Genomic DNA, 24,913 nt, shown 5'->3' with positions numbered 1-24,913 from the left:
TAAAACTTAAGAACGTTATAACCATAGCTGTAGCTGGTTGTTCATTCGGTCAACTGAATCTGCATCTAGATTGCATCTAAGAACTGCTTTATTTACTTCTATTCAACCAGACTGACACAAGCTTAAATTTTGACAGCTATAGTAACCTTAGTTACTTATTTTATTTTTGTACACGAAGAAAATCATTTATACAAATTTGCACGAAAATCCTTATTCCAAACGTTTTACAAAAAACAAAAAAATGTAACTCTTTTTGAGCTTTTGGAATAAAAGGCTCTGAAAATTGTTCAATAAAAATGTTGAAAGATACACTAAGCAGCAGTTTTGCATCCTCATTGATAGCGAATACTCAATAGCAATTCAAATGAAATAATAATAAAGAGGATTAAAAAACTGATCGATGTACTTCTTGGGCAAAACAGAAATTTTTTCACAAAACTAACAGGAGCACATACCAGTCGAAGGTAACATTTTTCTCCACTGATCAACCGATATAAACTGTGCTACAAAAATAAACTCCGTATAACAAAAACAGAGTGACGATTTTTAAAACGCTTTCAAAATTTGCCAATAGATGGCGCTGTTTGAAAAACGCTTGAAACATTTCATATGAAATATTTCAAGCGTTTTAAATAGCGCCATTTATGATTCAAAATAAAAAGTATATTTTCTTCTTAGTGTAATTAACGCCATCTATTAGTCAATTTTTGAACTCTGCTAGTATGTTCTCCTGTTACTTTTGCGAAAAATTTTCTCCGCTGTGCCAGAAAAGTGCGTGATCAACTTTTATTCTGCTTTTTTATCTTATGCTCTTTGTACACTGTGCAGTATTGGCTTTTCTTAGCCTATGTTCTTGAGCTGTTCTGATCGAATATATGTGTTCGCAATATCATGAGCAGATATATTTCGCAATAATTTTGAATATTGTCTCCAGCGAGATGCTCACACGTGCAAACTTAGCACGTGCACGTAACTGAATTTGGTACACATTTCCAAGGTAGCAAACATATTGCTGCTACATAAAGATTATTTATTAGAAACGATGAAAATAAATTACCAAGGATTGTTAAAAGGCCTCCAACTATCTAAATTGAAGATAACGCTTTCTGCATTAGAGTCTCATTCAATCATTCGCAGGGAGACAAACTAATTGAACTGACTCAAAGCTCATCCGCGCATAAAGGCCGCGAATGTGCGCGGCGTATAGGAATTAGTGGCCGATGGAGTTGTATCCTCGCAGCACTTACATATTCATCTCAGCAATTTTATGTCAGAAACCGATGATGAAGTCGCTTGGAAAAGTTGGAAAATATTTCAACAGCGTTAGATATGCGACAGACGACTATTTTAGTACATGGGTGTGCCAACTAGATAGGTAAAAAATGACAGAATCCTTGATCCCAAGCGTCAAAATGCTTTTCCAAACATGTCAAATTGCAACGATCTTGTTTTGGTAGCAAATGAAGTGCAAGTAAACAATGCTCCTAGTATGAATATGCTGTGTATCGGGACTATGGCTTATTGATTTTTCTGCGACGTATGACCTACCGAAAACCAAATTTGGATTCCATCGTCTAGTGCAAAAATTTCACATTATGGAGGAACTGTCGGGTGTTATGATAGTTTTGATTATAGGCGGAGGAGTCCTTTGTGTGACGATGTGTTTCATATTTGCCAAAAGGCAAATCGTTCGATTCACGCTCAGACAACGACGCGGTCCCCATGTCTCAGTGGGTCATGATGCCAAAAAGGTATTTCAATCTTCAATCGGAATGTACGGAGCGTACGTAGTGTAGTAAGTTTGTTTTATTCTTATTTTCAGTCCATCAAAAAAGAAATTGAACGCAGGCTGGATTGCATTCAAAAAATATACTATGAACCAAAGCTGATCTGGGATGATACAACAAAAGATGATAAGTACATTCTAAAGCCGGATAGTGCTCTTCCACCGTATTACTGGCGCATGAAAGCGGTCGACGACGTAAAAGAGCTTGAGTGGGAAATTGCAAAACAAGATGGTAGTACAAGACATCCTAGAGACAGCATAAGAGCATTTCTTCTAACCACCCTGGTGGCCCCGCTTAACGGATCAGGCCAACGACTGATCCATCAGTTCTGTGATATGTGAGCTACTTTCAAAAAACGTTCAATTGTGAGAGATTTGGTTCTGAAGACACCTAACCGGTGTTTTTTTTTATTGTTCTCCATAGGTACGAGCATGCTCGGCATGATCCCAATGAGTTTGGCGAAGAAGAATACCAATCCTATCAACGCTTGTTAAAAAAGCTATCGGAAGCGTAAGTTACCGTAGTCGATTCTTCAGCTCCCGATTGCGATCGTGCTCTAAGGCCAGTAATGGATGCACGATCTTTTTTTCAGCACAAAAATGCTTAAATCATTCTCGAGCAGCCGCAAATCGTCGCCTAACAGGACGCCAGTGAAAAAACATTCCAAAATGCAATCCCTTCTCGATCCCGCAAGATTACGTCCTCCGCCAGTTGCACTTGCACCGGGTAATGCAGGCGACACAATGATATCAAACACCCGCATGAACCTCTCTCTGGCGGTGCAACTACAGCAACAGCAGCAGCAACAATTTCAGCAACCTGAGCTAGAGGAAAATGAAATACTCAGCATCTCTCAATATCATGGCGAAACAGGTTAATAACCAATGGACATACACTTAACTGTAAATGTTCTCTCATCCAATATATTACTTTACCTTTTTTATGCCATAGCATAGCCAAACTTGTCTTTTGTTGTTAGTATAAAACAGGCTGCATGTTGTTACTAAATTATAATGTTAATGTTATTTGAATTGAATTTCTTACCACTACTTTCACTGAACTCTAATTTTCTGCTTTCTTCTTCCACCTACTGCCACTGTCTCTTTTTCTCTCTCAACTGTTCGTTTCCGCGATAAATGATGACTCTAAAGAAACATTTACCATACGCAGGTCTTTCAAAAATTGAAATGGTGTAAACGTCGTAGTATATTCAGCGAAGTGAAACTAGAAAAGCGGATAAAACCGGCGACTAATGCTCTATTGAAATAAAAATTGAGTGATGTATTATACAATGTGGTCGGATTTTGTACATCATCAACAAAAAATTGAGAAACACCATATGCATCTTTTCTCGATGTACGTTTATTACGTTTCAGTGCAACTTTGAAACGCATTAGACTATCAGTGCTTATTATCGTTTTTATGCGTGTTGACGTTTTATATAATAATTTGTAGGAAGTGACATCAATTGGTAGCGAAAAGGGGAAAAAAGCAGTACGCAAAAGTTCTTATTGGTGCTTATTGTGATTTATCCTTGACTCCCTTGCTCTTTAATCGCTCCAAACGTTGTAGCACCGTAGGATGGGAATGATTCCATGTCGAATACAACCAGTCATATTCCGGAAAACCTAGGTTGTCTAGTTGCAGTTTCACAAGAGCATTGCCCAACTCTTTAGCATAGCCGAGTTCCTGGGCGAACGCGTCAGCTTGATACTCGAATCTTCTGGACATGACGGTCATGGCAAATGAAATTATTGTATTGTACGGTGCTAAAATATACATAACAATCACCACAAATCCGATCAAGATGGGCTTTTCGCCGACAGGTAATCCAACGGCTTCGTAAAGCGGACTGTATGTGAACAGTTGCGAGAAGATGAAAAATATTAAAAACATTTGCACCTGCATGATAATGATATTCTTAGAAACATGACCCAACTTCCAATGACCAAGTTCATGTGCTAAAACCGCTAGTACTTCTTCATTTTTACATCCTTTGCTCTTGTCGCTTTCCGTTAAAGTCGGGTCATCTTCCGGCAGCCCTTTGTTGATGAGCAACGTATCGAAAAGCACGATTCGTTTTACACCAAACAATCCGGTGAAGTAAGCATTGCTGTGCGCTGATCGTTTAGATCCCTCAACGACAAACAGCTGTCCTAGGGGGAACTTGACCTTACTGGCTAAGGCGTGTATACTTTGTTTTAGGTCTCCATCTTCAAGGGGTCGAAATTTATCGAATATTGGTGCAATATAGACTGGATAGACGGTGATAAGTACTAGACAAATGACGGATACAAACGCCCACAGCCAAATGAAGAAATATTCTCCTCCGATTTGAACGATGTATATGAAAGCCGCTGCTATCGGTAAAGTTAGTACTTGCGCAACCACAAAGGCTTTAATTTGATCCTTTATGAAAAAGCCAACTGTCTGTTTGTTGAAGCCATGTCGTTCTTCAAGCACAAAAGTTTCATACACTTTGAAGGGAATTTCCTTGAGCAGTCCGATTGTGTTTAACACTAATGCGAAAACGAACCCCACCTGAATTTCGCTACTTGGGTTTAATCCAATTCGTTCAGTCAATTGTGCGGAATGAACCCAAATGAAACCCATGAAGCCGTAATACAGCTCCAGCAACGATATCAATATACCGCACAATACCATCTTGAAGACTTCAAAGTACGCCTTATCTAACCCGTATACACGGGCTTTCTCGAATGTCTCCACGTTCATGACATGCTCAAGATCCTTTGGGACTGTTTTACTTCGTTTGTACACAAGTATCTGAAAATAGAAAGGAATGATCGACTGGTTTCACATTGTACCAACTCGTTGTTAAACACATGTTACCTGTCGCGCCGTTAAATACAACTCCAACAGTGTTTCAAGCAATAGGAATACGATAATGGAATACAACGTTGTTTCTGACGCTTGCCACATGTTGTCTAACACGTAATTCTAGCACTAAGGAGAAACATACATTAATGTTTACGCAGCGTTTCAATCGAATATATAATAAGCAAGATATCATACCTATCAATGGAAATTTTTCACTTCGCTCCACTTAGCTGTGTCCGCAGATTACAAGCTCTGCAATGTTATTTACTTGCCGATACCGGAGTCTATGCCGATGACAACTGAAGGAACGATTGCTTGACAATAAATGACATACACCATGTTTTTGTATTTGATTTTATTATTATTTAAGGTTTATTTCTCGAGGTGACTATCTACCAAAATAAATCTCGTGATTGATAAAAGAATTAAGCCTATATATGTCTTTATACCTAGCATTAACGTCCTAGTACTACATGAGTACTTGTCCTGATATCCATTTCTACGTAAAGCATCGCCGATTCAGAGGACATTTGATCTGTCAATGCACGTGTTGTCTGTACTAGCCGCGACCATGCGAAAGTAAACAACATTACAGGATATCTTAAATCATTACAGGACACCTCTTGCTGGTCGGGAACGAAACATTACTAAGCTACCGAGAGTGCCAAGGCACAAGCGCATCTCACCCACCGATTAAAACTGCTTCTTGTTGAGCAATAACGTTTCAAAAACATGGTGTTAGTAAAAGAATATCGAATATGCATGCCACTAACTGTAGAAGAGGTAAGGTCGCACTTTTTCATCTCAGCTGATGTCTTAAAATAAAACTAATTCTCCACTGTTTAGTACAAAATCGGTCAACTTTACATGATTGCGCGTCACAGTTTGGAGCAATCGGACGATGGGGAAGGTGTAGAAGTTATCGAAAATAAAGAGTGCTATGATCCCGACCATGGAAATGGACAATATACCGAGAAACGAATACATTTATCCAGGTATTATCTTTTCACTCAGTAGCTTTCCTCGCAATACCATATTTTGACTCAATGATTTTTTGCCTCATAAGTCGTTTGCCGTATTGGCTACAGGCCGTTTGCCCCAAAGTTTTCTACGTCATAGAAAAGGGTTGGAATTACTATCCGTATACTGTGACCGGTAAGATCATAATTGTACAAATCAATATATAAATAATATTTTATTTATTTTCATCGCGAAATTCCTTAGAATATACGGTAAGTATATGAAATAGAAGCTATTGCACAAAAAATATCATTTTAATAAACCCTTCTTTTCCAACAAAAGTGCTCATTTATTCCGAAACTGCAAATTCGAATATTAACGCGGTTTGAAGATAACGCTGGGACATCTGATAATGTAAGTTGTGATCTATTAGCTCGACACATATTGGCAACTATTTGCTTTTATCTTGCAGTGTCTCAACCTCCCAGAAGAAACACTAAAAACTCGCACAGTTGACCATGTGGACATTGCATTTGAAGAACCAACAGAAAAGCACTATAAAAAAGAGGAAGATCCAAAATTCTTTAAATCACGGATCACAGGTCGCGGCCCACTTGTAGAAGGATGGCGCGAAACCGACACTCCAATGATGTGCTCCTATAAATTGGTCCAAGTTTCTTTTGAAGTCTGGGGTCTTCAAACAAGAGTAGAAGAATTTATTCAAAAAGTTCAGTTAATTTAACTGAAAAAAAAAAACGCGAGCAGCGCCTAATATTGACTTTTCATTTGCAGTGCATTCGAGATGTTCTCTTGCTGGGACACAGGCAGGCATTCGCATGGATCGACGAATGGCACGGAATGAGTATCGACGATGTGCGCATGTATGAAAAAGATAAGCAGCTAGAAGCGAATGATAAGATTCGACAATCGTTACCTTTGCCGCAGGAAACTGATAAGCCTCTCGAAGCTAATTAGTTACGTGGCTAAATATCATAGTCTAGAAGGAATTATTCTAGTAGTAGATCAACACTGCCATATCCGTAAGTCGGCATCCTCTGCATTACACCATTAATAACACGAAACACGTGGCTGGTTTTGTACACAACTACTTAAACTAGACAAGCACTCTTGACGTACGTTTACTATCATAGAATCTCCACAGCACAGAGTTACAAATTACATTTTTACTCGAATAATTTCTCCAATTCCATCATCCCATTCATACGATCGATGATCTACACGAGTGTGTTACGTTGTGGTTTAGCAATGCTGTGTCAGTAGTCAAATACTTTAAATACGGACTGGGATTCGTCAATCATCATCTAAAATGAGATATGTATAAAACCAATGGTACAGAGTACGGTTATATCGTCACACGTTTTTCAATTTCCGATTTGCTTCTGCTTTCTGATTGAGATAAACACCTGCTCTGGGCTTTTACAGTCGTCCACAGTAAAAGAAAGTTTCGTATCAAGGTTTTCTTGTTGTGCAGGATCCAACGTTAACAATCCGGAGGGATGTGCTGATCTTAAAAAATCAACCTGATTTTCCAATTCCTATGAACCATGTACGGTCCAGTAGCACAGTAATAATAAAAATGAAAATATGAATATTGATACAACATGCTGGGCGCTTCAAATATTGTTCTAGCATATATTACGACGTTACACGGAACCTCACCGATGTACGCTTAAAATTATATGTAGTAAATCGCATATACATAAAACAAATAGAAATACTTCAAAAGAGAGTCAATGCTCGATGAAATTACCTTTATATTAACCATCCGAAGCTTCAAGGGAAGAAAACCGGTTATAATACCTGTCAACGAATTTAATCCCGAATCATCTGAAACGCAATACCGCAAATTTACGTAACATATAATGGCACAGTGATCATTCGCTCTGAACTTACTTACAAAAGCAATTTTCAATACTTATCACCGCGTATTTTCCAGCAAATACCTGTTTCACTTTACGTTTTCCAACATATTCTTATGAACAAAACAAGCTTGACACTGACCAATGGTTTGAGATAAAAATAGATGTGTTCATCACTGATTTCTGGTATGGTTTATACTTTCGGCTTAGGACACTTTCCCGTCTCCTGGTGATGCGCGTGCGCGAGCACATTTATCCTGTGGATATATGATTTGAAAACGGCAGGATATGCCCAGTTTGTTTACGTTTCGCATACACCAGGACACCAGGATAAGTTTGTTTATATTTTCTTTATTGCATGCCATTGCATGCCAATGCCTCTTCCCTCTTTCTTACTTTTGTGTCCATACAATTTCGAATGTACGCAAGAATTTTTGAAACATACCTTTTTCCCATCCACTACCTACACATTTTTTCGTGCTCACATATGTTTTTCTCAGTATGTTAGCTACCATATATTTTTTGAAATATACTCTTCATGTCGCAAAGCTTTTGCAACGGAAGACTTAATAGACTATTTTGGATAGTTTGACTTTTAAAATAATGTTATTATTTCTAATAATATTTAAGTAATAAAAATAATCTACAATTGAAATTATTTGAAACTTCCAGTTCCAAAACAATCGAAGTTTATGCTTTAATTCGCTGTTTTGCAGTTTGAAATCCGCGCAACCGTTTAACCGCGTCCAACGCGTCTTTGTTTTCAAATTGAGGGCATGTCACACCACTTCTGTTTAGCGTTTATCGCCACCTTGGCTGTTATTTGTTTGTTTAATTGCTGCCGTTCAAACATTGGTAATTTAAGGGACCATTTCATTCGGTATCTTTTCCCTCTTCGCCCTACGGTGGTTTCTATGCAGTTTAAAGTCTGAAATTATATATCAACTAACTTTTCGAGCATTTTATAATATCCAAAACACCATTTTTCTGCAAAATACAGTGTAGGTCTAGATGAGTGTTTGTGTATGCTAAAAAAGGTGGAAAACAAGCCGTGGGTGGCAAGTGTTAATTGATATTGGTCTTGTTTAATTGGATTTAATCAACGACGCCACTTTTTGAAGCATTTTGTCTTCTCCGTAAATTATTGACTATCGGTGTTTACTATGGCCACGTTGGACGACAAATTGTTAGGAGAAAAAATACACAACTATTGCAGCAGCAGCGAGGATGAGGCTGCCGACGATGACGATTGTGATTCAAGTGAAGCATCCGGAAATGCGGTAAAATCCGTTGGAAGTAGTTTGGGTTCTTCGACGCAAGCTGGTACATCGGCTGGTATGTCTTCAAGTATGCTGCAAAACAAAACCCATCGGACGGGATCTGCCGGTAATACTGGCCCGAAGGGAGTCATACAAGATTGGCAACGATTCAAGCAATTAGAGGCTGAGCGACGTGAACAGGACGAAGCAGAAAAGTTGCGGCTGTTAAAGAAACTCAGTATTACAACACGCACTAAGGAGGAGGACCAGGCTGCGGAAGCAGCAAATGAATTGGATGCCGAATTCCAAGAGTTGCTGGATGAAGATTTTTTACTGGAGTACCAACGCAAACGCATGGCCGAAATGCTTGCCATGATGGACAAAAAAGGAAATTTCGGAGAACTGATTCATCTGAAAGATGGAGACGAGTTTTTGCGTGCCGTTGATAAGGAAGACAAAAACACTACCGTTGTCGTGCACATCTATCGAGAGAAGTATGGTCCGTGCACGAAGATGAACCAAGCATTGGCACAACTGGCGAAGGAATACTTGAATGTGAAATTTTGCAAATTCATAAGCAGCGATGCTGGCTTGAGCAAATCTTTCAAAACCTCCGGTGTGCCGGCCTTATTGATTTATAAGGCTGGGCAGATGATTGGGAATTTTGTCAAGCTAGTTGACGATTTGACTGACGAGTTTGATTTCGGCGATGTTGAAAGCTTCCTTGTGGAAAACGGTATCATCAATGACAAATCCTGCAAGCCGACAATCGTTGAGCAGAAATAAATATGGATCTCATTTTACTTAATCTTACACCATGATACTATATTTGTAAAACACTATTTTATTTAAAAAAAAGCTCCATTATTACGCATACAACGAAATATTCGTCTATTAATTAACTCCCAATGGATGCATGCGATGAAGTATTTTTTACTACACAATCGAAGCGATGCAAGTCTGTCGCTGTTTTGTGTTTTGAAACAAGGCACGGATAAGATGTTTTACCTCTTCTGCACTAAAGCACATAGTAAGAGGGCCTTTTCCTTCGGCCCACAGCTCTGTGATTTCTACCAATGAGCCGCGGAGTATTTGACCAAGTTGCAATAACTTGGGCCATTGTTTGACGAGCTGATGAATCTCGCTAGGTTCCTGTACATTGTGCAAAAGAAATCGATAAACATTAATCAATTTTGGTTAAGGCTATTGAATTTACAGGCCTCCGTCTCCCTTCCTGAGCCTATCATAAGCAAATGAACGAGATATATGTTAATAAAAATCAAAATGCTCATACCTTTAAAAGGCTTGGTAAAGCTTCTTTTATGATGTCAAAAAGTTGCACTAATCCGTTTCCGATAGCGGTCGTTATATCTTCAAGGCTCTGTATTCTTTTGATGAACTCGCGTACAAATGTGTCTATTAGTCCCGATAAACTGTGCTTATACACCGGATCAGGCAGCACAGTTTGCCATACGTTTTTCAGTAGCTCAAATTGACGAATGCATTGTCTTATGGCACGTTGCTGTTCGGTTCCCAACTCAATCAAATTAATGGACAGCGCTATATAATGAAGAGGACGAAAATAGAACGATTATCGAAAAACTACCATGCGATCTACACTTTACTTACTAAAGCCATTCAATGCTTGCATCATCTGTGTGCGTTGATTATTGAGCTGTTGCTGCAAAATATCTTCACCGCGTGCCTTCAAGGCTTCGGAAATGCTGGCGAACGAACAATGATCTTTCAGTTTGTCGTCGTTTTTCTGCAGCCAATAGTTTAAGTAGGCACAATCGTTTCGAAACAGCGCAGATTGTTGTGGAATTTTAAAGAGTAATTTTTCGTTTGCCATCGGTACATCAACCATGTAACGCTCCACAATGGTCGCGATGGTTTTGAGTAACCTATCCGCAGCTTCACCATGAGCGGCCGCGACTTCCGCCAGCACTTTGTCTAAAAATTTTTTTAAATCCACCACCGTGCGAGTGACCATACAACTGGATCTTTGACCAATGGTAGAGCTTCCGCCAAACTGGTACTCGTGATCTTCGATTAGAACCATCTCGTGACTTTCGCGCTTTATAATACCTAGCGCCGTTTCCAGCACATTGTCGCATAGTTTTTTCTGATGGATGGTTTCGATCGAGTTTGCATACTCCACAAGCAGTTGATCATTTTCCCCATCTACAAAATTACTCGTCTCCAGAAACGTATTGAACTCGCATACGTCTTTAACCATTGAACAGTCCTTCATTTCTTCTATAGTGCCCGGAATGTCACGTTCTAGACATTGTTCAATTAGCATACTGCACAAATGCTTCTTCGTTTGCTTGGCCAGAACCTTAAAGAGACACTCATCATCCGAAACCACAATGTTCATGTTGCTGAGGTTGTAAAATATTTGCACCATGTTAGACAGCACGGTTTTGTAGCCGGGACGAAGTTCTTCGCCCACTGCCAGCTGGTAGGACAGGTTAATTGATACATTTTGTTCGTTTGATTTTTCGTTACAAATCAGCGAAACAGGCTTAACAATAACCGGGCCAAATACATGCTCGATCAAGAATCGGCACAGTTGTTGAAAATTGTGCTGGGTTTTTAGCAAAGTCACCACCACTTGGTACAGCACATTTTCGTCTTTGTGAATCTGTATCGTGACCGATTTTGTGTTTTGAAACGATCGCTGCTGTAGTTTCACCAAGTCGTTGAATTGCGCATTCAGATCATGGATGAACGCTTCGTGCTCCGTTTCGTAGCGAAGCATCAAGCTTTCAAAGCAGTTTAACTCGGGAAGAATTGGATCTTGCACGTCATTCAGCAATGCTTTTATCTTGCTAAGGATGTGAGCTGTTTTCTCGTAGCCATTCCCTAACAGATTGAGACTTTCGAAAAGGTCGTGAATAGAAAGCAACCTCCTGGCAATCTTATATCCGCGAATGCCTTCCTCGAGATCACGTTGATAATGTCGCAGATCATTCCATGCCACACTTGATTTATCCAAACTGGCTGCTTGGCTAGGACTAGCTACGAGATCTTTAATTTCAGATTCAAGCGTTTTCACGGTGTCCAAAAGCTTCTCGTGCGCATTACTCGACACGAAGTCAACGTAGTTAGCGCAAATAATATCGCGTACTTGCTCCTGGTGTCGATGAATGCGAGACAGTACCTCTGGAACATTGAAAGATATATTTTCAAAAGGAGTTTGTTCGATTTTTTCCATTTTCCGTATATAAGCGAAGCCGAGAAGATAGCAACAAACACAAGCCTATGGAATTTCGATTCAACGTAAATCTTGTCAGTCAGTAAAACGAATGAAAGCGGTTACACATTTGTCATACTCAACAGGGCCAACGCATTTCACCAAGGTTTACAGAGCATAATTAAGTTTGATTTCGTATGAAATTAAATCTGCAGCTAATTCCATTACTAATGTTGAATCAGTTTTACTCAATGTTGACTGTTTCGTAATATGATTTACTTGCTTATTAGTTTAAGAATATATTTGGTATTTTGTTTCGCCACCAAGGTTTGTTTACATTCAACGAATTCGTGAGTTACTGTCAACACCAGAAGATGACGTCACATTATTAGATGTAACTTGATCTTTGCGACGGTCGGCGAGGATTTGCATTGTTTGCTTCTATGTAGACTCCATTAGGTTAACACTTACAAATTGCAAATGAAAACAATCGTTCACAATGTCCAAGTAAGTCCTCTTTCCTTTCTTTTGTGCCAAGGCACGGTATGTTCGCCAGTTGATTTACAAAACAAGCTGAAGCTACTAATTATGTCTTCCGTTCATTTCGGTATGTTCATTCGTGTAGGGAAACGATGATAATATTTGTTTACGACCGCACTAAAAAGGTTGAAAACGATGATCCTACTGGTTCGATTATTTATTTCCACCCCATGTGGGTGTCAGAATTACAGAAAAAGTCCCTTTGCGGGCAATTAATGGTAAGTATACCTCTTGTAGAGATGCTCCAAAACTAACTCTACTAATGTGCCATTTTCTGTCCTGCAGGGCTCTAGCCACTTTCTTGGTGAAACTTTATCAAAAGTTGGATTTATTTCACTGCAGAATGGTAAATTTGCTTTACGTTCTCATGGACGATTCATGCTGGTAAGATTTCTGCCACTTCTGTATCGTATTTCTCGCGTCTATACACATCTCGCTGTTTCACGTAGGCTGTGGGCTCCGATCGCAACATTGCAGACTCCATTCTAGAATACAGAGCCAATTTACTGTCCTCGTTAATTGAGCTGTACCACGGCGATTTCAACACTCTCTACAATAGTTTTGTTGAGAAAGAACAAAAGAATCGTTTCAATGAAAAGGTATTTTGTTTGATGGAGTCCAGTCTACCTTTGCTTCAATTCAATGGAAATATATTTCAAAACATGCCCTTACTTCGGCTACCAAAGGTAAGTCTGATGTTTAAAATCTAAAGATTTAAGATTCTATAGAACATTCAATCTTTGTTTCTCTTATTAGTGTGCAAGCAATGTATACCTAGAAACAAACCAAATCCTGCAAAGTTTTTTGCAAAACAAAGGAGTTCTTGGAGGATCTATTTTTTATCACAACAAGTGAGTAGCAATATGACCTATCTTCCCTATCTATGCGAATCAAAATGAAACAACACATCTTTTTTTTTAACTCCACAGAGTGTTGGCTTCTCAGTTGCCAATAAATCTGACAAAATTGTTAGTGTATACCGATCCTTATCGAATGAAGCTTGCAGAAATGACGACAGTTACATTCCACGTGCCCAACGGCGTCAGTCTCGTTAGCGCATACATCTCTAAAAGAGATTATATGCACTTGGTCGATGCATCAAAAAATATTCCAGTTTATTTCAATAATTGTGCTACGGGCGCATCTGGTTCCGGAGTCATTCCTTTTGCCATCAAGAAAAAATCGTCAAAAGAACTCGTTAGTGGCGGTAGCGTTGGTGGTGGGTATCCTATGCTCAAGACGGACAAATCGATTATATTTTCTAACATTCCTGAGGAAGAACCGATTGGCGTAGATGGCGGGGTTTGTGAGGAAACGCAGAAAAGAAACTACACTAGTGTGTCAAGACCGACTTTTTTGCCTCTAAAATTTAAAAATCTTACATCACGAGACATAGTTGACTCGGGAGTAAATTCTATAAACTTCGATGAATCTGATAGTTTTCCAAATTTTATTGGTAAAACTAGTGTTTGCTCTACGCCACTGACCGAAAATAAGATCGTGCCAAACCGCAATATGATGTCAATATGTGTGACTAAGCAGGAAGTTGGACCATCGGCCCCACCTGCCGAAGAGGAAAGTTCCAAATCGTGTGATCGAGGCGAGGAGCCAAAAGAATACAGAGAATGTGACGAATCCAATGTTTTTCGGTATTCAAACACGAGAAAATACAGTGTGCTCACCAAAATGTCGACAAACAATCGCTATGCGTCTATGCCAGGATTGGCCAAAGTCGAAGATGATGAAATAGATCCTAATTCTCCAACCGAGGAACAAAACAAGCAACAAAAGAAAATGTTATTCTATCGCAAAGCATTCTCCAAAGATTATGACAGCCTGAGAACCATTACTGATCCCCTTTATCCGATTGTGGATCAGAGAAAACGTGCCATATCTTATAGTTTGTTTCAAGATTTCGAACGTGCACACGGTGAACAAATAGCAAAACTGGTTGAGCAAGAGGTAGAGCATGCGTTGAAAAGCAAGGACAACAGTGTAAATGAGCCACAGGACGCGACATATAAGGACAGGCCGTCAATTGCACCAGTGGGTCTACATCTTGCACGCCCGTTGGAGTTGAACCAAGCTACCACGCCTAAAGATCGACGGGGGCTGAGCCTACCAATAAAATCGTTCAATCTTAATGAAGATCAACATTCGACGGTTCGGATGGCCAGCAGTGGTTCTACGAGTGCTGGACAAGAACTCTTCCAACGTCGAAGGAACACGTTGGAACTTACGCCTCTTATGTCAAAATTAACAGTACTGGCCATGAACGACACCGAATCAAGTGGGGTATCCAGTTGGGATACAACACCCGGCTGTAGCTACAGCATTGCCATTTCCCCGCAACAGGATTACATTCCACAGCGTCGAAAATCACAAGACATATCACAGCAATATACGACAAACCCGTCAAATGGGACGGTGGCCATGAGTGATGAGAAATCTCTAGTCAAGGTGGATCTGTTTGTCTGCGTACAGCAAAACATGACATTGATTCTAGTCATGCAAGAGAAAAATTGTATAAACCAACGGCTTGTGCAAACATTGGTACGATTTCCGTTTCTTACTGTAAAGATAATAGTTTTTTGACGCCTTTTTACATTTGCAGTTTGAATCATGCGTTTCAAAGTTCCTACGGATTGAAAATGACATTCAGCTAGCAATGAACATTAATGTGGACGGCTTTGACAAAGCAGACGGTTATAGCTTGATTGCACTCGATGCCGATTGGGATGTGGCGAAAAAGAGTGGCCCTTGGAATACGTTGGAACAACAGACTATGGAATCTTTGCATACCTACTTTAAAAAAAGTAATCTTGTTACAGAGGTCACATTAAAGTAAGCATAGTGGTGCAGTGTAAGTAAGTTTATGCAGTAATTTTTAAAACATTTTTTTTATATATACAGATCGCATGAATCAGTTTTGTACGGCTATCAGTGCGGAATGCGGGAGCTTTTTTACACTCAGATGGCAAACACCCAAGGCGGACTGCCCCCGCCACAGGACGTTATGGGTGCAGTTCCATTGTGTGCCAAACGGCGTATCGAACGGGATCATTTTGCACTGCTGCTTTAATCAACTTTATGTAATCGTGTTCTACAGGAGTATTTGCCATTGCGTACGAAGAATAATTTTCTGGGTACGTCGCTTTGCACCGTTACCGAAATGGTGCAACAATTTTCTCCGTACGGGGCCAAATTATTCGTCTATCTTACTACATCTTAACCAATCAACCAATTTAAACAAGTTCCATTTTCATGTGCTGTTTGTTTATTAGCATAAAAATAAAAATTCTGTGGTAGAGAAAGTTCTGGTAGTTGTAAATAAAATATGTTACGATAACGTAACTCGCGGTATAATGAAAAGTGTTATATACCACCTGGTTGTATAAACTGTTCCAATGGTGTGTTATTGGAAATATCAATAGCTAAATATTTCAAAGATTATTTGATTTAAATGGGAACCTAAAGCGATTTAGCCATTTATGTGTTCAAATACATTTTTCATGTTTTCAGATATTTGAATTTGACAGTTCTGTCACATATTCGTCGGACTTGCACATGGTATTGTTTACGACACGGAATTGTTTAGGGACGGTGGTTATTGTATAGTTTGAGCTAAAATGCCGAAAGTTCGCGTTGAAAAAAAGTCTCGTGCTCGCGATGGTGTTGCCAAACAAGGTAAGAAATACCTTTTACATGTTCCTTTATTTCTCAGCGGTCGACAGTGTTTATACGAGATTTGCTTCCACCTATTGCAACATCTCACACATTCGCGGTTTATTGCCGTGTTGTTTCATTTCTATACCAATAGCAACAGTAAAGATAGTATAATCATTTATTGTGCATCTCTATTTGTCCAGGAATTGTATTCAACAAAGACTTCGGTCAACACATTCTCAAAAATCCTCTAATTGTTACGACCATGCTCGAAAAAGCGGCTTTACGTCCGACAGATGTCGTACTGGAAATCGGCCCCGGAACCGGAAATATGACCGTAAAAATATTGGAACAGGTCAAGAAAGTAGTCGCCTGTGAAATTGATACTCGTCTTGTAGCGGAACTCCAAAAGCGAGTTCAGGGAACTCATCTGCAACCTAAACTACAGATTCTTATCGGAGATGTGCTCAAGACTGATCTGCCCTTTTTCGATATATGCGTCGCCAACATGCCCTATCAAATCAGCTCTCCATTCGTATTCAAATTGCTGCTTCATAGGCCGTTTTTCCGCTGTGCTATTTTAATGTTTCAGCGCGAGTTTGCTCAACGGCTTGTTGCGAAGCCCGGGGATAAGCTTTATTGTCGTTTAAGCATCAACACTCAATTACTCGCCCGAGTTGACATGCTGATGAAGGTGGGCAAGAATAACTTTAAACCTCCGCCAAAGGTTGAATCCAGTGTAGTGCGCATCGAACCAAGGAATCCGCCTCCACCTATTAATTATACAGAATGGGATGGCTTAACACGAATCGCTTTCCTGCGAAAGAATAAAACACTAGCCGCAGCCTTCAAACAAACCACAGTTTTAGCTACGCTAGAGAGCAACTATAAATTACACTGTTCGCTTAAGAACATACAGGTACCCCAGGATCTCAACGTTAAGGATATGGTGGAGTCTATACTTGAAAAGGTGGACGCTGGCAATAAACGTGCTCGATCAATGGATATCGATGACTTCATGGTTGTTTTGCAGGCGTTCAATGCAGAAGGGTTTCATTTCAGTTAGACGTGGATGAAGTGTGTTCAAGTGAACTTTTTATTACTATTTTTCATATGTATATATATTTGCAATACATATATATAGTTCTAACACAAATGGTTCAAATAATGTTAAGGCTTTCGATTAGGAAGAAATCACCATCAATATTTCGACGACGTGTTACTATGTAACCAACGCCGATGAAAAGATATCTTTTCTCCTTATTCAAGCAGCTCCTAGTTGTAAGATGGGTATAAACAGTTGAAACGCATTTTGTACGTATGATGTACTGTTCGAGCCCTACGGAGAAAATGTAAAATTATGTCAGTTGTCCATACCATTTGCTTATCAATAACAAAATTGAAAATTTCAACATTTCTTTACCTCCAAGAAAATATTTGTAACAAGCGCACTATCGTTATCATCTCCAGAATTATGCTTCATTTTGGTAAGTTCAGAGCAAAATCGAGTGGCCACACCACTCAAATGCCAACAAAATACCGTTGTCAACTGAACCACAGCATCTGCCTCTGACGCTGTACTGTGATGTTCGCTAATAAGTAAGATTTCTGCCAGCTTATGCATGCGAAGTACGCATAGCGCCGTAGTTTGGGCTAGCGCATGCATGGCTTTTTCAAAAATGTCATGATCTGTTCGTTTGACAGTTGTTGTATCGGTAATCCAAGCATTATACTCTATCCAGCTTTTAATAATCTCTTCAAAATCGATTTTAACGTTGGGACTAAGATCAATTACGGCTTCCTTAAGTTTCATTTCCAAATCAGCGCTAGTGTACAGTCCGTCGTTGTCATCGTTGTCCGAATCGGGAAGTTCACACAATTCCTTCACTTCACTCATAGTTTCTTCCAGTTGCTCAAGCGCTTTCCCAGTTAAGGGGGACATCAAGGATTCCAGTTTCAGTGATGCTTGTTTCGACAGCATTTCAAGTGCCTCAAGATGAACCAGCCCATGGTAATCATCGAAGAGGGTTTCAAAATGAAGTTTCTTTTTGTATTGATGCTTTTGTATTTGTTTTAAATTACGCTCGCGTTCCTCTGTTTTGGCCTTTGCTTCGCGAAGCACCTGACTCAACACGACACCATCGTTAGGTTGCAAACCGAGCAGTTTTCGTTTGTTCAGCAATCCTGGATCGTTTTCTTGTAGAATGGTCATTGTTTTCTTCCCGATTCCCTCCAGTGTATCCAGTCCTCCAGTAATAACTTTACTGCTAATTTGCGTTACCCCGGAAACAAGCTGATCAAAACCAAAACGATCTGATGCCAATTTTCGGCCCGCATCATTACCATCTATGCCATCCGAGCATGGTTCGCCTTCTTCTCTAACATATCTATCGGCTTTAAGCTTTGCTTCCGCTTCGACTTGACGTCGAGCTAGTTCTTCCGGGTTTGGTACTCCAATTCCAGACTCGATCACTTGGGTGATATTGGTTGTTATGGATGCAACCGATTTTGACGCCGTAGACAAAAACGAGACTGCTGCTCCACCCCATGACGGTTTCCAATTGCCCCACGATTGTCCAGCCGTTGATTTAGTATCTTCTCCTAGCGACAACCGATCAAGAACGGAAGATAATGGCGGATCGTCCTTATGGTTCATAAAATCTTGAAGCTTGGATTCAACATCATCAATATCTACGTCCCTAAAGCTAGCTTTTTTTACGCCAGATTCACTTGTTGACGACTTCTCTATGGAACTGGGGTTCGCTATTTTCTGTTTTCCCCCTTTGTCTGATATTTCAGTAGCCCGCGCACTGTCGACTGTAAAATCTCCCCAATCATCATCGAAATCATCCCAACCTTCCTCCGCGCCTTCCGTGGGTTCTTTTTTCATAAGCTCTTCATGACTTTTAGTGACAACGTTTCGTTTTTCGCAATCATCTCGGAATAATTGAGGTTTTTCTGGTTTTAAAATTAGTATCTTGGGTTCGCTCGTACTCTCAGCGGAATGTTGTGATGTTGTCGAAACAAAACTAGTAACAGACGGGCTCACATTATTTTGACCCTTGATTGGAGTTTCTTTTTCCGATCCACAATCTGATTCCGTTAATAATGAATTATTCCCAGAATATGCCGATATCATTGCGGTAGTTGGATTTTCGAGCACATCCACCGCACAAGTTGTATTAGTTTCTGCTGTATATTTTTTACTGCTTTGTGTTGGCACTGAATACTCTGCTCGCGTTTCGGTTGTGATTTTTTCTTCTAAATCTTCCATATCGTCACGCGTCATTTTTGTGGTTTTTTCAAACGTAGCATCAACAGTTGCATCAACTTCTTCTGAAACGGAATCTTTAATAAATTCCTTTACAACATTAGCATCGCCGAGAGCATCATCTGTTGGTTCCACGTCAGATTTTTGCGACGTCGTTGGCACAGTTTTCTTCGACGACACATCTGAAGGCTTCACGCTTTGCAGCACTTCTTCCAGCTCATCAGGTTCAATTTCCTCAAAGTCCTCATCAGCACTCGCAAATTCTTCGCTATCAGAATCGCACATTCTCTCCCAATATTTTACACTTGATGAAAGACGAAATAGGTAACCATGAAATTACGATCAACCTTCATGTACGAGAAAAACACTGCAAAGGACAACAAACATGACGTGATACCTAACAAAAGCAGCAAATCCCAAGGTAGGACACTTATATGAGCCGTTGATAAGCTGTACATTTGACAAAATGCACTAACCTTGTGTAAGCTAGCTTTGTTTTGATGTTTAATTCAATGGGCATACCACGCGTTGCTGTTTGCAATCGATCTCGAGCATTTCTGTAGAGTTTTGAAAAAGTGGGACTCAAAGTTGTGATTTTAAATTCAAAATGAAACGCAAATCGGAAGGAGGCAATAAACAGCCATTACAACGGCGAAAAACTGAATTGGTATTTGACCCACAGAAACGAATGTAAGTATTGATATACTGGTATACCGGTTCCTTCATTTTATACATCGCGGGCTATATTATACTTCGTCATACATTTGCAGAGAATTTCTTACCGGGTTTCACAAACGTAAGCAACATCGTCGTAAAATTGCACAAGGTGAAATGCAGCGAAAGCTGAAGGAGGAAACGAAACGTATTCGAGCGGAGGCGAAGGAAAAAATGCGAACTTTATATCATTCGTACAAACCTATACCGGAACTGACTGAGGAAGATAAGATGGATGATCGAGAGGAAGAGTACGATACGGAAAACGTGACGGTGAAGGTAGTAGAACTATGCACGGAAGAATTAGCTAAAGAACACAATTGGATTGGGCAAAATCGCGGTCTAGTGAAAGATAGTGGCTCCGAGGAGGATTCGGAGGAACAGAGCGACGCCGAAGAGGATGAATGCAAACTGCTTGGGGTAGTGCCGGGAATGGAGTTGGATGGTGAGAAAAAAATTAAACGTAAACAAAAGGTCCTGAATGACGAGACGCAGCAAGTAAACAACAGGGAACACGACGATAAAAAACAAAAAGGTGAACCGAAACAGAAGAAAGGACCTGTATTGAATCTGGAAGGCATACGCTCGAAAAAAGAGCTCAATCACAAGCTAAAGCGCTACGCACTGAAATCTATGAAGAAAAGTCAAGCGTTCCGACAAAAAAATCGATTGCAACAGCAAAAACAATTGAAAAAATCACGACGTATCCGACACCAGAAGGAAAAGCATCTAAAATCGAAGAGAAAAGGATTCAATAAGCACGACAGTTCAAGCCGTCGGGAAACCAAACGGAAACGTTCCGATGATTAGGCAGAATGTGATAAGATGAGGAAAACTACGAATAAATATAATGTTGTCCGCTTAGTTAATTAGAAGTATATTTCTTCCAATTCGAACCGTGCAATTTTTCCTCGTTCATCTTGGATTCACTTTCAAGTTCTGGTTACAGAACCCTCAACGTTGTTGTTGGTTGAGGTGGATAATTCACTTCACATGTTTCACACAAACAGCGAATCGATTTACGCTACTGGATCGTCTCCCTTCGTGGTGCGGGTATAGATCACCTGAGCATGGTGGTGCACGACCTGCTTGATGAGTCCCTTCTGGCAAAGCTCGCGCAGGCCTCGCTTCGCTAGCGAACCGCGAATCTTCAGCCTTTCGGATACGACCGACGGAGTGATCAGCTTATAGGCGGGAACTTCCTTGTACAGTTTTTCGTACGTGGCCTTGTCGAACAGAACCTGGTTATTAAGCTTGTCGCGAACCTTTCCTTTCGACCACTTCTTCTTCTTGGCCTTGCCGCCGGATCCTCCTTCCTTCTTCTTCTGGGTCTTTTGCGGCTGTTTAGCCGATCCCTTGGTATCCTTCTTCGGAGGCTGTAAAGGAACACAAAACAAATGCACCGATTAGCACAAGTACTCGAGAACAGCAGCACATTCCGTTGTTATTTTTTTCTATCAAATCGAGTCCTATCCGGTAGCGTGATTTCACATTGAAGCGTACGGGTGTTTATACACAAACGCACAAGAAATCAAGCGGCCACAATACACCAGCGATGATTATCACAAATCAATTTTGGAACAGGAGACAGTAAACACGCTGGCGCGGTAAGTAAATCACAAAGATACCCTTTCTATGCCATAATAACAACGATTTTTGTCGAAATACTTAGTAACTCCAACCTACCATATTGAAGTATGGACTCGAAAAGAAAGGGAACGTCGGCGATAGTTGACGGAATGACGGAAGTTATAAAACGCAATCTGTCCAAAAACGCATGTCTGCCGTGAACGTCAACTCAGATGCGTTTAATTCATTTAAAATATCGTCAACATACATTTGTTCCAAAGCTGATTCATATAATTTCCGAACAAAAAATTGTCATTTGTAATGAATAGTATGGTAGTAGTGTAATTAAAAACTTATCTCGAATGTAAATATGTATACGCGTTTCATGAAACGCAGAGATATGGTTTCAACCAGCTGTCACTGAAGAAATTAACTTATCACAGCTGATTCCTTGTGAATTCTTTCAAATTAGTGTATAACTCTCATGTGTTACAATTTATTTTAAATAAATACCTTGTCTCTTATAATTGAAAATGTTTTATTATTTATATTTATCATTAAATGAGAGTATTTAAAACAGATAGTGTGTAGACAGCTATACATCCTTGTCACAGCAGGGTGGATGTCGTGTCAACAGCATATTCGAAAAAAAAAATACACCGCTGGAGTGAATTACGGGATTTGGGATCCGGCTGCTGTACTGATTCTGCCAGTAAAATTCAAAAACACATATGGCTCGTAAACGATGCTGACTTGGGCAGTGAATTTAATAGGTAAAGAATACGAATTGAGGAGTCCAGCAAGAACGTTAAGTAAATTGGTGCAAGTTTCATATTAGCTAAGCTATGGCATTCTGAAATCTGAATTAACATTGGCTGATGGAATTGCTGTGATTACATACGGCACCCGTACGGTTCTTTATGCGATAGTGCAAACAATCCAAAAAAGACATTCGTGATTCGTGATCTGCACGGTCCGTGAAACATTATGAAGCATAGTGGCCACTAAAATTGAAGGTTTGTTGTCATTAGTGCACACGTAAGCAAAGTTCGTAGAGTTTGGTACGCCGTTAATCAGCATTGTTTACAATCTTTGTGATGGCCAGTATTGTAATGTTTTGTATCTCTTCAATAGCATGGATGGAGTTTTTTACATTTACATTTTTTGTTTAGTGTTATAACGCTTACTTTGAAATTCGAATTTAATTTTTACATTCCAGATCACTCACCAATTCTCCTATAAAGACGCTACACGGAAACGCGTTAACAAGTTCATATATTTGGGATACCGGTTCTTCCGTTTCTTTTACCTATCTACATTCGCTGGCGTCGACTTTTTACAACGTCTCGGTAGTACTCAAAATAACCTACCAAAATGCTCCCGTTAACTCACAAGGATTCACGGGGAATCGGTTATCGATTACGTGAAAAGATTAACAGCATCAGCCGGCTCATACTCTCCGATCGCAATTCGCGTAATTTATTCTTTTTTCTGTTGTTGAATCTTAGTTTTGCATTCGTTGAGCTCATGTACGGCATATGGACAAATAGTTTAGGTAAGCATCTAAATTCTTTCAATGTGTTACAATTTAAATGATTATTTTTTTTTGGTTTTAGGTCTGATCTCGGATTCGTTTCATATGTTCTTTGATTGTACTGGACTGCTTGCTGGCTTAGCCGCGTCCGTAATTACAAAGTGGCGTGCGAATGAAAAGTATTCGTACGGCTATGTCCGGGCCGAAGTATTGGCAGGTTTCGTTAACAGCCTGTTTCTGCTATTTATTGCTTTCTTTATAATGTCCGAGGCAGTTGAGCGAGCCATCGAACCTCCTGAAGTGAAACACGAAAGATTATTTGTCGTATCCGTGCTGGGATTGTTAGTTAACCTAGTCGGTATTTATGCATTCCAACACGGCGGACACGGACATTCCCATGGGGGTGGTGGCAGCCACGGACATTCGCACGGTGGCGGCGGTGTAAATCATGGACACTCCCACGGTGGTGGAATTAACCATCACAGCCACGATACCCACCATCTGCTGTCGAACCATAATGACCACCATGGACATTCACACGGAACGGGAAATGATAATCATCACAGCCACGGTCATGGTGAAATAGTTTCTACAAATTCGCAAATCATGCGAGGCGTCTTCCTGCATATCCTGGCTGATACACTTGGCTCCGTTGGCGTCATCATCTCAGCCGTATTGATGCAACTGTTTGGTTGGATGCGAGCCGATCCGATCTGCAGTATGTTTATTGCGCTTACAATCGGGGTCAGCACGCTTTCGTTGATCAAGGAATCGGTCATGGTACTCATGCAACGGCAACCAGAGGCGCTGGATCGCTTACTGCCATCATGCTATCAGAAAGTGACTGGTTTAGCGGGTGTGTATAGTGTACAAGAGCCACATTTCTGGACCTTGTGCACCGACGTGTACGTTGGTGTCATCAAACTTGAGGTATCGAAAAACGTTGATCCTAAATACGTGCTGCAGCATACACGTATGATTTTCGAAGCGATAGGCGTTCGGCAGATCAACATTCAGCTTGATTACACCGCAATGTGATAAACCCAAAGTGTGAAGCTGAGAAGTGGAACGGGATGTGAACTGCTGCGCGAAGCCAGAAACTCGCCCATCGATTTAAAAGGATCGATTCTGGCGATTTTTTCCTTGTCCATCTTCATTTCCTCCCGTACTTTTTTCTACCTCTACTCTTTTCCTCTCTGGTCAGAGTTTTGCATTTCCGTTTCCATTTTTAATTTTTTGTACCACCTAGTGGGAGAAGTATTGCTAACAAACATTTCAGAAGTATGAGTAAGGATACAACATAAGTTAAGTGTTTTACAAAACTACTACTTACTTCGTTAGAAGATGCCAGACTGCAATTGGGACTTGCAGTCCTTTAATACAAAAAGTCCTGTTCTGTGGCTTTTATGTTACGAAAGATGTCAAAAGCCAAAACTAGGAGCAACACTATCCTGATAAAACGGTCAATGTTTTGCATGTTCATTGAACATAAACGATTCAAGTAAAACATTGTAATACGCGCCTACCCTTTCCTATGCTATGTCACCGAGAGAAAAGTACTGAAGGGCGAAAAATGCGATAGCGCTACAATAGTTTATGCCTAGTTAAGGGTACCCTCAAAAAAGTATAGATCCTTCAAGGGAAAGCCAAGAAAAGGATTGAAATATAATTATGTTGAAAATTATGTGTTATTCGT

The 24,913-nt window shown here is 40.1% G+C and overlaps 11 protein-coding genes and 1 long non-coding RNA gene across 12 annotated transcripts; 7 read left to right on the top strand and 5 right to left on the bottom strand.

The window, feature by feature from the left end:
* Window positions 1-1,590: 1,590 nt before the first annotated feature.
* LOC128730910 (protein C1orf43 homolog) lies at window positions 1,591-2,973 on the top strand. Its single transcript, XM_053823999.1, has 5 exons — window positions 1,591-1,751; window positions 1,823-2,124; window positions 2,211-2,297; window positions 2,380-2,660; window positions 2,939-2,973. Exons 1-5 carry the CDS (start codon window positions 1,596-1,598, stop codon window positions 2,971-2,973), a joined length of 861 nt encoding a protein of 286 aa, XP_053679974.1. The 5' UTR covers window positions 1,591-1,595.
* Window positions 2,974-3,195: 222 nt separating this feature from the next.
* Window positions 3,196-4,900, bottom strand: LOC128731204 (CAAX prenyl protease 1 homolog). Its single transcript, XM_053824309.1, has 3 exons — window positions 4,821-4,900; window positions 4,638-4,751; window positions 3,196-4,571 (listed from the first exon to the last, which is right to left on the bottom strand). Exons 2-3 carry the CDS (start codon window positions 4,725-4,727, stop codon window positions 3,306-3,308), a joined length of 1,356 nt encoding a protein of 451 aa, XP_053680284.1. The 5' UTR covers window positions 4,728-4,751; window positions 4,821-4,900; the 3' UTR covers window positions 3,196-3,305.
* Window positions 4,901-5,357: 457 nt separating this feature from the next.
* Window positions 5,358-7,390, top strand: LOC128730635 (cytoplasmic phosphatidylinositol transfer protein 1). The gene is made up of 7 exons (XM_053823712.1): window positions 5,358-5,408; window positions 5,472-5,620; window positions 5,692-5,780; window positions 5,850-5,857; window positions 5,928-5,999; window positions 6,058-6,312; window positions 6,378-7,390. Exons 1-7 carry the CDS (start codon window positions 5,358-5,360, stop codon window positions 6,558-6,560), a joined length of 807 nt encoding a protein of 268 aa, XP_053679687.1. The 3' UTR covers window positions 6,561-7,390.
* LOC128730636 (uncharacterized) lies at window positions 6,773-7,590 on the bottom strand. Its single transcript, XR_008411682.1, has 4 exons — window positions 7,500-7,590; window positions 7,357-7,433; window positions 7,010-7,141; window positions 6,773-6,907 (listed from the first exon to the last, which is right to left on the bottom strand). It is a non-coding gene; the product is annotated as an uncharacterized LOC128730636 (long non-coding RNA).
* Window positions 7,591-8,628: 1,038 nt separating this feature from the next.
* Window positions 8,629-9,969, top strand: LOC128731247 (phosducin-like protein). Its single transcript, XM_053824354.1, has one exon. The coding sequence runs from the start codon at window positions 8,629-8,631 to the stop codon at window positions 9,508-9,510; it is 882 nt and encodes a 293-aa protein (XP_053680329.1). The 3' UTR covers window positions 9,511-9,969.
* On the bottom strand, window positions 9,633-11,944 carry LOC128731246 (centromere/kinetochore protein zw10). Its single transcript, XM_053824353.1, has 3 exons — window positions 10,354-11,944; window positions 10,019-10,284; window positions 9,633-9,876 (listed from the first exon to the last, which is right to left on the bottom strand). Exons 1-3 carry the CDS (start codon window positions 11,942-11,944, stop codon window positions 9,661-9,663), a joined length of 2,073 nt encoding a protein of 690 aa, XP_053680328.1. The 3' UTR covers window positions 9,633-9,660.
* Window positions 11,945-12,422: 478 nt separating this feature from the next.
* On the top strand, window positions 12,423-15,818 carry LOC128728252 (uncharacterized). Its single transcript, XM_053821907.1, has 8 exons — window positions 12,423-12,430; window positions 12,549-12,681; window positions 12,749-12,847; window positions 12,913-13,149; window positions 13,220-13,314; window positions 13,393-15,016; window positions 15,078-15,307; window positions 15,377-15,818. Exons 1-8 carry the CDS (start codon window positions 12,423-12,425, stop codon window positions 15,543-15,545), a joined length of 2,595 nt encoding a protein of 864 aa, XP_053677882.1. The 3' UTR covers window positions 15,546-15,818.
* Window positions 15,819-16,092: 274 nt separating this feature from the next.
* Window positions 16,093-17,214, top strand: LOC128730673 (probable dimethyladenosine transferase). Its single transcript, XM_053823747.1, has 2 exons — window positions 16,093-16,150; window positions 16,333-17,214. Exons 1-2 carry the CDS (start codon window positions 16,093-16,095, stop codon window positions 17,193-17,195), a joined length of 921 nt encoding a protein of 306 aa, XP_053679722.1. The 3' UTR covers window positions 17,196-17,214.
* Window positions 17,215-17,327: 113 nt separating this feature from the next.
* LOC128728096 (protein FAM114A2) lies at window positions 17,328-19,685 on the bottom strand. Its single transcript, XM_053821855.1, has 2 exons — window positions 17,553-19,685; window positions 17,328-17,468 (listed from the first exon to the last, which is right to left on the bottom strand). Exons 1-2 carry the CDS (start codon window positions 19,683-19,685, stop codon window positions 17,394-17,396), a joined length of 2,208 nt encoding a protein of 735 aa, XP_053677830.1. The 3' UTR covers window positions 17,328-17,393.
* A 322-nt stretch (window positions 19,686-20,007) lies between these two features.
* Window positions 20,008-20,937, top strand: LOC128720146 (nucleolar protein 12). The gene is made up of 2 exons (XM_053813793.1): window positions 20,008-20,090; window positions 20,171-20,937. The coding sequence occupies exons 1-2, from the start codon at window positions 20,008-20,010 to the stop codon at window positions 20,922-20,924; spliced, it is 837 nt and encodes a 278-aa protein (XP_053669768.1). The 3' UTR covers window positions 20,925-20,937.
* Window positions 20,938-20,974: 37 nt separating this feature from the next.
* Window positions 20,975-21,839, bottom strand: LOC128721768 (40S ribosomal protein S25). The gene is made up of 2 exons (XM_053815559.1): window positions 21,801-21,839; window positions 20,975-21,490 (listed from the first exon to the last, which is right to left on the bottom strand). Exons 1-2 carry the CDS (start codon window positions 21,801-21,803, stop codon window positions 21,134-21,136), a joined length of 360 nt encoding a protein of 119 aa, XP_053671534.1. The 5' UTR covers window positions 21,804-21,839; the 3' UTR covers window positions 20,975-21,133.
* A 1,218-nt stretch (window positions 21,840-23,057) lies between these two features.
* On the top strand, window positions 23,058-24,826 carry LOC128721763 (zinc transporter 7). Its single transcript, XM_053815549.1, has 2 exons — window positions 23,058-23,238; window positions 23,300-24,826. The coding sequence occupies exons 1-2, from the start codon at window positions 23,058-23,060 to the stop codon at window positions 24,253-24,255; spliced, it is 1,137 nt and encodes a 378-aa protein (XP_053671524.1). The 3' UTR covers window positions 24,256-24,826.
* The last annotated feature ends 87 nt before the right edge of the window (window positions 24,827-24,913 follow it).

This window comes from Anopheles nili, chromosome 2, assembly GCF_943737925.1.
Source record: "Anopheles nili chromosome 2, idAnoNiliSN_F5_01, whole genome shotgun sequence".
Taxonomy (NCBI): domain Eukaryota; kingdom Metazoa; phylum Arthropoda; class Insecta; order Diptera; family Culicidae; genus Anopheles; species Anopheles nili.
This window is presented reverse-complemented; position numbering and strand designations above follow the sequence as displayed.

Bases quoted from the DNA above. Each gene is read 5' to 3' on its own strand.
- LOC128730910 (XM_053823999.1), top strand. From the start codon at position 1,596: ATGGAGGAACTGTCGGGTGTTATGATAGTTTTGATTATAGGCGGAGGA. The intron at 2,125-2,210 runs GTGAGCTACTTT...TGTTCTCCATAG, and splicing joins ATCCATCAGTTCTGTGATAT to GTACGAGCATGCTCGGCATG. The intron at 2,298-2,379 runs GTAAGTTACCGT...TCTTTTTTTCAG, and splicing joins TTAAAAAAGCTATCGGAAGC to CACAAAAATGCTTAAATCAT.
- LOC128731204 (XM_053824309.1), bottom strand. From the start codon at position 4,727: ATGTGGCAAGCGTCAGAAACAACGTTGTATTCCATTATCGTATTCCTA. The intron at 4,572-4,637 runs GTAACATGTGTT...TTCTATTTTCAG, and splicing joins TGTATTTAACGGCGCGACAG to ATACTTGTGTACAAACGAAG.
- LOC128730635 (XM_053823712.1), top strand. From the start codon at position 5,358: ATGGTGTTAGTAAAAGAATATCGAATATGCATGCCACTAACTGTAGAA. The intron at 5,409-5,471 runs GTAAGGTCGCAC...TCCACTGTTTAG, and splicing joins TGCCACTAACTGTAGAAGAG to TACAAAATCGGTCAACTTTA. The intron at 5,621-5,691 runs GTATTATCTTTT...TTGCCTCATAAG, and splicing joins AAACGAATACATTTATCCAG to TCGTTTGCCGTATTGGCTAC.
- LOC128731247 (XM_053824354.1), top strand. From the start codon at position 8,629: ATGGCCACGTTGGACGACAAATTGTTAGGAGAAAAAATACACAACTAT.
- LOC128731246 (XM_053824353.1), bottom strand. From the start codon at position 11,944: ATGGAAAAAATCGAACAAACTCCTTTTGAAAATATATCTTTCAATGTT. The intron at 10,285-10,353 runs GTAAGTAAAGTG...TTCATTATATAG, and splicing joins GCAAGCATTGAATGGCTTTA to CGCTGTCCATTAATTTGATT. The intron at 9,877-10,018 runs GTATGAGCATTT...CACAATGTACAG, and splicing joins CTTTACCAAGCCTTTTAAAG to GAACCTAGCGAGATTCATCA.
- LOC128728252 (XM_053821907.1), top strand. The intron at 13,150-13,219 runs GTAAGTCTGATG...TTCTCTTATTAG, and splicing joins CCTTACTTCGGCTACCAAAG to TGTGCAAGCAATGTATACCT. The intron at 15,308-15,376 runs GTAAGCATAGTG...TTATATATACAG, and splicing joins GTTACAGAGGTCACATTAAA to ATCGCATGAATCAGTTTTGT.
- LOC128730673 (XM_053823747.1), top strand. From the start codon at position 16,093: ATGCCGAAAGTTCGCGTTGAAAAAAAGTCTCGTGCTCGCGATGGTGTT. The intron at 16,151-16,332 runs GTAAGAAATACC...CTATTTGTCCAG, and splicing joins CGATGGTGTTGCCAAACAAG to GAATTGTATTCAACAAAGAC.
- LOC128728096 (XM_053821855.1), bottom strand. From the start codon at position 19,685: ATGTGCGATTCTGATAGCGAAGAATTTGCGAGTGCTGATGAGGACTTT. The intron at 17,469-17,552 runs GTAAAGAAATGT...TTTTCTCCGTAG, and splicing joins TTACAAATATTTTCTTGGAG to GGCTCGAACAGTACATCATA.
- LOC128720146 (XM_053813793.1), top strand. From the start codon at position 20,008: ATGAAACGCAAATCGGAAGGAGGCAATAAACAGCCATTACAACGGCGA. The intron at 20,091-20,170 runs GTAAGTATTGAT...ATACATTTGCAG, and splicing joins TTTGACCCACAGAAACGAAT to AGAATTTCTTACCGGGTTTC.
- LOC128721763 (XM_053815549.1), top strand. From the start codon at position 23,058: ATGCTCCCGTTAACTCACAAGGATTCACGGGGAATCGGTTATCGATTA. The intron at 23,239-23,299 runs GTAAGCATCTAA...TTTTGGTTTTAG, and splicing joins CATATGGACAAATAGTTTAG to GTCTGATCTCGGATTCGTTT.